General features: G+C 28.6%; 2 protein-coding genes across 2 annotated transcripts in view; one reads left to right on the forward strand and one right to left on the reverse strand.

The window, feature by feature from the left end:
- LOC119670980 (rho guanine nucleotide exchange factor 10-like) overlaps positions 1 to 9,753 on the forward strand; it is a 391,460-nt gene that overhangs the window by 142,889 nt on the left and 238,818 nt on the right. The gene's annotated exons all lie outside the window — the stretch shown is intronic.
- Positions 7 to 3,799, reverse strand: LOC119670982 (pre-rRNA-processing protein TSR1 homolog). The gene is made up of 7 exons (XM_038081455.1): positions 3,581 to 3,799; positions 3,427 to 3,506; positions 2,846 to 3,365; positions 1,929 to 2,778; positions 903 to 1,026; positions 573 to 839; positions 7 to 511 (listed from the first exon to the last, which is right to left on the reverse strand). Exons 1-7 carry the CDS (start codon positions 3,684 to 3,686, stop codon positions 29 to 31), a joined length of 2,430 nt encoding a protein of 809 aa, XP_037937383.1. The 5' UTR covers positions 3,687 to 3,799; the 3' UTR covers positions 7 to 28.

Genomic DNA, 9,753 nt, shown 5'->3' on the forward strand with positions numbered 1-9,753 from the left:
TTTATTTTTAAATGAATAACTATTGATATCACATATCCATCATTAACTCCGATCTTTGATTATTTTCTTCGCATCTAATTAGGCATTCTTCATAGGTCCACTTAGGATAAACTCGTTTGTAAAGATACATAAAGACTGTGTCCTGCGAACGTAGCTGTCCATCGAAATAGCATTTCATGTGACCATGTGTACCTAAAGATTCCTTAATATGTCCTAAACGACCACATTTTGTACGTAGTTTTACTGGTTTAAAGTATTCTACATCTTCCTTATTGAAGAACATATAACGTATTGTCGCGGATTTACGATTAATGCGCATAGGATGACCACTTAGTACAACTCGCTTAAGTATAATACGGTCAGGATTACAATTAATCACACAACCCCTCGCAACCAGTGCCAGGGTGGTATCAGGATTTTCTTTAAATGCAAGCACTGGTACTGGTGGAAACTGTATAGGAGCAAAGAATGTAGCACAAACTGTTTCGTGTGGTCGGAAATAACGTTCAAACTAAAAAAAAACAGAAGAAATAGTTATAGTTGTTTTTTTCATACAATGATTATGAACAAACCTTGTGTTTATCTCCGTTAGTGTGTTGGCTGTAAGTGGGATTAACCACAAAGCGACGATAACCACATTGTATAATAATTCTTTCTTTTGATTTTATTGGCACTTCTGAGTCGGGTAAACGTTTGAGCACAACATTCATGATTGACATTTGATGTTCATGTGGTAACATGCCATAGACAATGACATTATTGGTGAGTTGTGCAGATTTATAAGCGAACCATTTTGTTGCTGGTACATTAATGATATGTATTGTTATATACCAGCCAGGCTATTTGTATAAATAATAAAAATATTTTTTATTTATTTAATAATAATTGAATTGAGAACCTACCAAAACGCCATCAATTTCTTTGGCTTCTGTGATAATACGTCTCTTAGTGCGATCGAAGTTCTTGAATTGATAAATGCGTGCATAATCACTGGGTAGATTTTCTTTTGTATCCCAAGGTGATGTTCTGTAGTTAAATATTTACAATAATACATATATATATAATAATAATAATAAAAAACTAATATAAATAAATATATATTGATAATAATACTATATCAATTTGCTTTTATACAAGATAGAGTCCAAAGTAAACAGGTGTTTCTAGTCAGTGGTACAAATATACCAATCAACTGTTTATTACATTTAACATTTGCATCCAACACTGATAGACTCTCAAAATTTCGAGTCATTTGGATGAAAAGAACGAGTCATTTGGATGAAATTGTGAAGATTAAAACGCATTTTGGCCTATCAAAATATAAACGCCGTACTGTGAAAATTTCAAGAGCTTTGGATGAAATAGAAGTGAATTTATTGCGAGAAATGGTGAGGACAGGAATGGATTTTGGCTAACAGAAATCAGTTTTAAGCTCAGTTTTTAACAAAATTATACTTGAATTCATCAGAGATTTTCCAAATCCTTATTAAAATTGATCTATTTAGAATTAAGCACATCAAAAATATCGTACTTTGATCGATTCAGTCCGCTCAAGTTGACTGAATATCAAAAATTGAGTTCCTTAATCGAGACTTGTCACCAGCTTTTTGGGAAAAAATTTCATTTAACTTTCAATCCCTTTAAGTATTCACCTAAGTTGGTACTGTGCAAATTTTTCCTTATGAAGCAAACACATTTGCTGATGATAGAAAATCGTTTGTAAATGTAAAAACCATTCATAACTCTTACTAAAGAACTGTGACTTCAGCTGTATTATCTCCACTTTCATTAAATATTATGAAATTTTGACTGACAAAAGGGTAAGATCCAAATTACATACTGAAATATTTATTTCCAAAAAAAACTATTTACTTTAGAACACACCTCGTCGTGGTGTCGAAACTATTAAAATAAAATTTTTAACATACCTGAAAGATTCCAGTCCTCTGAACTTTTGAAAACGATCTCTAGCTGCAACATCCAATGGTGTATCAATTTCATCAGGCCACAATTCATCTACACGTGCTTCTTTAATTTTCTTCATAGTATCTCTTTCCTCATGGAAATCCATTTGTAAATCATATTTTTCGTCATTTATAGCTACATCAGATACAGAAGCAGTTTCAACATATTCTTCAGTGTCCGAATCAGGTTTTTCAACTTCATCATCAAATGATTTATCATCACATGACATAAACTCATCATCTTCATCTTCGTTTTCATCATCATCATCATCGTCATCCATATCGTCGTCATCCTCAGCAATACTTTGATCATCCTCAACAGTTTCAACATCAGGTATCCACGCAGCTTGATATGCGCTATAACCTTTGGGCACACGTTTTATGAGTTTTGTTTTCTTTGCTTCTTTCTGTGCTTCTTGTATTTCTTCTTCCGTTGGCCATGTTTGTTCTGCATCCATTGGATCCGGTATATTTTCACTTTGTAGAGAAGTTTGCTTTGTAGGATCAGCTTTACATAAGTTGCGCACTTCATCCGTAGACATTTCAGCATTTCTACTTTTATCCAATTTGTAGGGATCTTGTGGTGCATCTATTTGTGACATTTGAAAATCACCTAAACCAGGTATATGCACTAAGCCGTTCACATCTAATGGCGTGCCGCGTAGGAAACCAGTTACTTTTAGTGTGCCAAACTCATGAGTTGGATTGCTATTCGGTATAAACTCTACCTTATCGCCGAAAAGGTGTGGTCTATTATTTTTATTGTAGAGCACATTTTTCTTTTGAGCACCAACACGACGCATGACATTAAGACCTATATTTGGAAAATGTTTTAATTATATTTAATAGAAATAAAATAAAATATTTCAAAAAAATAATACCTTCAGCATTTGTATCTAATTGCATTATTTTTTCCGCTGGCAATAGTTTGGATAAAAATTTATATGCAGCAGCTTTAGAGTTCGCACGCCTTTTTGGATTAACCGATTCTAAATCCATTAAAGCTACAATAGGTGTTGGTATACCTTGTGCTGAAATCATGTTATAAATACGATGTCCCCATTTATCGAAGACATCATCTTCACCCATTGCAGCAGATGTTAATAGTAACGTTGTATCACATACTTTAAGATAATCCAATACAGCAACTTCATTACCTCGCCCAACCGGCGGTACTATGAATGCAAAACGTTGTTTGAAACGTGGTAAATTTATATAAGTAACACCTGCAAGTGAACGATCCACAACTGCTTCTTCATCACAATTCTCCAGTATGGCCAGCGCAGATCTTGGATCTATTTGTTTGTGCATCGGCAGTATGCAAACAAGAAATGGTGCTGTATTTTGACCACCCAATTGACGTTTTATTGCAAAAGATTCTTCTCGTTTATTCTTACGTAGCTGTAAATAAATTTGGTTTGTTTAATTTAAGTTATGGGCTTCTGAGCCAGTATTTACGTACTTGATTCAATTGATTGCGACGCTGTTCTTTTCGCTGTTGTTGTTTGTGTTTATGGGATACTACTTTTAAGGAAACTTTTCCTATGGCATTAAGAGTAGAGTAATTGTTAAATATTTATAATAACAGAATTACGCATATTCACATATAGAATTACCTTTCTGTGCATTATCAATAGCGCCTTTAGAACGATGCCTTCCTGTTTTATGCGCCTTATTAGTTTGCTTTAAGGGCCCCGGTCGATGAAAAACTTTATCAGCCATGATTATTTAATTTATTTTGCCAATATATTAAAATAAAATTTTAAAATTGGCTTTATTTACTAATTTTTAAAACATGTGCTAGGCTTTGTAGTCAACACACGTTGTTGTTAGCACACAAAAGAACAAGACAAACTGGGTTGCCTATGAACTAAAAAAGTAGTGGCCTAAACAGCATAATATAATAACATGCGACCAAAGATTTGTAAAACTTAAAAAAAAAAATAGTATGGAATTATTATTATTTAATTAAATTAAATTAATATATTTTATACCAAGCGTTTGTTGTTTCTTCTAAACTTTATATATGTGAGCTCTGTGTATATATTACTCTATTGCTACTACTATTGCATATAACATCTTCCTTCGAGCAAGCAGCAACACTGATTTCCTTTGTTTTGGGAATTTTTATAAAATCATATCAGCAATTATATACACTGTACAAAATTAATAGCAAAAAATTATTTAAAAATATCCCTTCGAACAAAAGAATAGAATAATACGTTTATGACATTATAAACTATATACCGTATGTATTGCACATATAAATATATATATATAATTTTACAGGTATTTAAAATTTTTGGTATAATATTCTTAAACTGTTTATATCCATTAGATTTGTTGATTTGTTTTTTACTCAATGTGTAGTTAATTCATTATATTGTTAAAAAAAAAATTTAATATTATTCGTATTAATATAAGAAAATAATCTATAAAATATTTCGGAATAATAAAAATTCTATTTACAAAATTCTATCAAAATTATTTGTGTGAACAGAAGAGAATTTTTCATATAATACTTCTTAATATATATATATATATATGTATGTATAAAGTTTTAGCTATAAGCATAAACTTTTATAATAACTGCACCATTTATTTGACACATTAAAGTTTATTAATTATTAATAGAAGGCTCACTTTCTTATATCTCATCTAATAAAATTAAATAATTGAATTTTATAATCATGTTTCTTCAGTAATTGTTTTAAAAATTTCTTGGTGAAATATTTTTTCTTAGACTATATTTGGATTTTCTTTAAAGTAACTTAGTAGCTGGCGAGATAGTAGCTAACGACTATACCTTGGAATCTGTAAAGGATTTTATATATCTAGGCTCCGCTTTAACAAGCAAGAACCAAATCAGCCTAGAGATTAGATGAAGAATGAATATTGTCAATAGGTGCTAACATACTATGGGCTTAGTAGGAAATTGGAATTGGAAAGTTACCCCAATCTCACGACAGACAAACCTTACACTCTATAAGTAGCTCATATGTATGGCACAGAAGCATGGTTGCTATCAGAGAATGATGAAGTAGTGTTGGGAGTTTACGAAAGAAAAGTTTGGAATTGGAAAGTTACCCCAATCTCACGACAGACAAACCTTACACTCTATAAGTAGCTCATCTGTATGGCACAGAAGCATGGATGTTATCAGAGAATGATGAAGTAGCGTTGGGAGTTTTCGAAAGAAAAGTTTTAGTTCTTTGTAAGATCTTTGCTTATCTACGAGTTTGCGACAATTACCGCTGAAGCATGGACGTTGTCACGAATGTATAAAGCAGCGCCAGAAGTTTTAGAGAAAAAAAAAATTCGTGAGATCTTTGAATGAACCATGAGCTGTACGAGCTTTATCACGGCATTGTTATAATGCAGCGAATTCACATCCAGCGGCTTCGCTGTTGAGCTATGTCGAGAAAATTGATAAAGATCCTGCAGTAAAAAAAGGTATTTGATGTGTCACTTGGAGGATGAAATCGTAGAGATAAATCGTGTCTAAGATGGAGTTATCAAGTTGAAGAAGAGTTAACTGCATTTGATGTATGAGAGTGGGGAAAGCGCGCCTGGAGAGGACTGCTAAGTCAAGCCGAAATACGGTAATGGATTGTTATGGCCAGTTAAGTAAGTAAGTAATATTTTGTTATTTAGATTTTATCAGAAAGTTTTGGTCCGTTATTGTGCACACTTACTTATCTGTCAAAACTTTTAGATTTTTATATCGTTTTTATATTGATTGATATTGATACATTAATTATATTGAGTATATTGTTTAATATTTTGTATCAATATTTCAATTGTTTTATGGGGTCCTCATAATTCTTGGAATCATCATTTACTATATCAAACAAATAATAATATAATCAGTAATTTAATATAAGCATCTTAGATAAGTTAATGTGTACCTGAAAAATTACAATCCATACTGCATCTTTATAAAACCATTAAATGCAGACTCTCTCGTAATTGTATCTAGCTAAGTAGCTAAGTACCTCTGTATATGTTAAATATATTATGATATAAGTAAATAAATGAAATCGAACTTAAAGTATGGTATTTGATTTATTTTAAATTAAAAAACTTGTTTTTATTTTTTAAATTTTATTCATAAATATATTTTATGTTTAATATTGTCTACATAGACATACATAAATACAAGTTATTTATAATTTACATATAAGTTTACATAGATTTTATTTTTCTTTTACATATATAATAGTAATTATTCTGCACTTTTATATAAAGCACTAACCAATAAATATTCTATGCCTTGTATATATAATAAATACATAATACAAAACAGTGTAATTTACCTTCTATTTAAAGGACTATTAAAACAAATATATTTAACTAATAAAAACAAAAATTTTTTAAAAATAATTTAATTGTCATACGCCAAAATTTTAAATAAAATCTCTGAACAGATTATTAAATACTGTAAACACAAGTTTAACTTTTTAATTTAACTTATGTTCAAAGATTTATATTAAATATAAATATATAAGTATAAATGCGAAACATTGCTTGTTCGCTATGATTTGAAGGATCTTCCCACCGAAGATCCTTTCTTAAATGATTTGATTAATGGAGCTTATTTAATTAACTCATTTCTTTTTAACATATACATATATGTATATTATTTGTATAAAATTAACATATTGAAGTACACACAATATACTTTTAAGTTAATTTATTTTATAATAAATATTTTAATTGTTATACAAAATGAGTATGTTCAGTTTCGAAAATAAATTCTATATTAATTGATTAAAGAAAAGAAATATCTTATAGCTTTTAGCAATAGAATTGACTAGGATTAAAATAATTTATAAAAACTTAAAGTAGGTAAATAGTTGTTATTGTATAATATACATATATAGTCATATATATATACAAAGTTAAATAAATATAATTAAAAACTATTAACGAGTGAAATTAACATTATTATTTGATTAGAAAAATCTTATCTTTTAAAGGTGCAAGTTAGAAACCGTAGATATATAAATTGCAGTGTGATATTTTTTAATTAACAATAAAAATAAATAATAATAAAATATTGTAAAAAAAAAACAAAAACACACATTTTTTTAACAATTTTCTACATAGTTTTATTTTAAATTCAATACAATTTTTTAGTTTTTATTATAACAGTCATAAAATTTTTTAGCAACTTTAATAAATAATTTTGTTAGGTTTGATTTTTATTACGTTAAATTGTTCTTTATATATAAACTAGTCGTGTTCTGTTTTTAGCGCTATATATAGTACATAGTCACATGAACTACCTCCACACATATAGAAAAAGATATCAAGTTTTGTATGGACGATAGCGCATATGGAACTATATCAATTCATATTAAATTGACTCATAAGCGTTGCCACATTATCATATAAAATGATAAGCGAGTTTAAAAAAAAAACACGACTATTGTATATTATATTATATAATATATATTGTTATATTATGTAAAACTTTTGGTTGTGATCTGTCGATTGTATTCAATACAGTAAATCTGGTATTTTTTATTTCGTCATATATAGTACTTTCTTGTTATCAAAATTTATAGTTTAAAGATACACATATACATTCTCTAAATTTTTAAACAATTAGAAAGTAAGTCCTTGTAAAATTATTTCTTCAATGAATTCCTCGAAGTTGAAGAGAACTAATATATATTAGAATATAGTATGTGATACTTCAAACAACTGAGAATTGCTATAGGTATTTTAATATAATTCAATATTATATTTATATGTATATAATATATAATAAAATATACCCAGCCTATTTTTGTATTCCCTTACAATATTATTAAAGAGTTCAATATATCCAATAAGAGGAAAATTTGAGAACTATTTCCTTTATTTATATAAATTAGTTTATAGTTCAAAATTCGGAATTAATTTTTATTATTCAAAAAGACTAATTTGAGAACTATGAGTTAAAATTTTAGCTTATGAGACTCTGAACTAAGTCTCATAAGTTAATCTATATGAAGTAAGGCAATTGATAAGCCTAATCATATCCCTTGGTTAAAAATGGCAAACCAAATTTGTTCAAATGAGAGTCAGATGAAGAAACTGAACTCTCAAAATAAGCGAAATATAAATACTTTTTTCAAAATTAATTAAAGAAAATATGTTTATATATTGCTTATGGGTTAATTATGTTTTAAGATTGTCTACAGAGTCCCCAGAGTTATTTTGAAATGCTATTGGCCTTGATACCTAAAATAGTGTTGGGTATAAATATTGAATACCTCTTAATAAAATAGATCTGTCATGAAGATTGTTTACAGAGTCTCCAGAGTTGTATTTGAAATGCCATACGCCTTGATATCAAAATAGTTCAGGATATAAATATTGAATACCTCTTAATAAAATAGGTCTGTCATGAAGATTGCTTACAGAGTCTCCAGAGTTGTACTTGAAATGCCATAGACCTTGATATCTAAAATAGTTTTGAAAGTAAACATTAGATACCTCTTAATAAAATAAGTCTGTCATGGAGGTTGTCTACAGAGTTTCTAGAGTTGTTTTTAAAATGCTATAGACCTTAATATCTAAAATAGTTTTGGAAGTAAACATTAGATACCTCTTAATAAAATAGGTCTATCAGAGTGTAAAACTGTTAAATCGATGTTATAATTTGTTTAAAAGTTCTGAGTGGTCTTCCTAGGTTCTCTTAGACATAACGGCATTTTTAACTGCTACGCGGCTATGGAACTAATCTATCTATCTAGTTAGTATTTACTAGTTGTATTTCCAATAGACATAATATATATTTTGAATTTATTTACTTTGTGTTTTAAATAGGCCCATACTAAGTAATCTATTTAGAATTGTGACAGACGAATTGCTAATCCAGTAAGTTTTATGTAAGTGTAAGTGGACAGTTAATCTTAGGATTTAAAATCAGATATTTATTAGCATATGCATATTACAAAGTAATATGAGAAACGATATTAGAGGTGGTTGTAATACACCTAATAGAAGACAAAATCAGTCAGAGAGACAGACCATCATATCTACCCGATGATGATACACAATTTATTATTTATTTTATTTTTTTTTATTTTTTAAAATCATAAAGTAATAGGTTTAATCCTGCTAATTCTATAACAGAATAAAAAATGGAGCCAACTTTTATCTATAAATGTTACATGACATTTTTGTGGTAGAGTTTTGATTTTAGCGAGATGGTATCAAATATTTGACTGAAATGCTGGTGTTATAGAAAGAATACTTTAAGAAGTTAATTTCTGAGAAATGTACTTCAACCCTTATTCTTAGTCCTAGTCTGTATAGTTTCTTGGAATAGACTCATAAAGAAGTGTAATAAAATTTGACTCATTAAGCTAAGTTATTTTTAATTTAGAATTAAAATTGTATTTTTAACATAAACACATAATTGTTAGGCATTTATTATTATTAAAAAATCTATTGAACTTTGTATTATTTTACACCCATTCGAAATTTATTATTATAAAAGATTATACCAATGCACCAATGCGATTTTAAAGCAATTACTTATAAAAATTTTGATAAGTGAATTTTTTAAATTTTTTTTTTACATTTCATTATTATTGTATTACTTCAATTTACATATATGACATACACATGTACTTATATACATCATATATTAAGAGCAACTTTTATTTCCATAGATGCAGACGTGGTGGACAAACGTCAAGAATGCATGATTTATCAATCTATTATTAAATCTGTCATCGTTACTTTGATACTCAGGTAAGAGTATAATTTCAGTTTGCTTAATAGAATTTAT

The sequence above is a fragment of the Teleopsis dalmanni genome, chromosome 1 (assembly GCF_002237135.1).
Source record: "Teleopsis dalmanni isolate 2A chromosome 1, ASM223713v2, whole genome shotgun sequence".
Lineage (NCBI taxonomy): Eukaryota > Metazoa > Arthropoda > Insecta > Diptera > Diopsidae > Teleopsis > Teleopsis dalmanni.

Excerpts from the sequence above, each read along its gene's own strand:
- LOC119670982 (XM_038081455.1), bottom strand. The coding sequence starts at position 3,686 with ATGGCTGATAAAGTTTTTCATCGACCGGGGCCCTTAAAGCAAACTAAT. Across the intron at positions 3,507-3,580 it reads TATTGATAATGCACAGAAAG|GAAAAGTTTCCTTAAAAGTA; the intron begins GTAATTCTATAT and ends TTAATGCCATAG. Across the intron at positions 2,779-2,845 it reads ATTAGATACAAATGCTGAAG|GTCTTAATGTCATGCGTCGT; the intron begins GTATTATTTTTT and ends TTCCAAATATAG.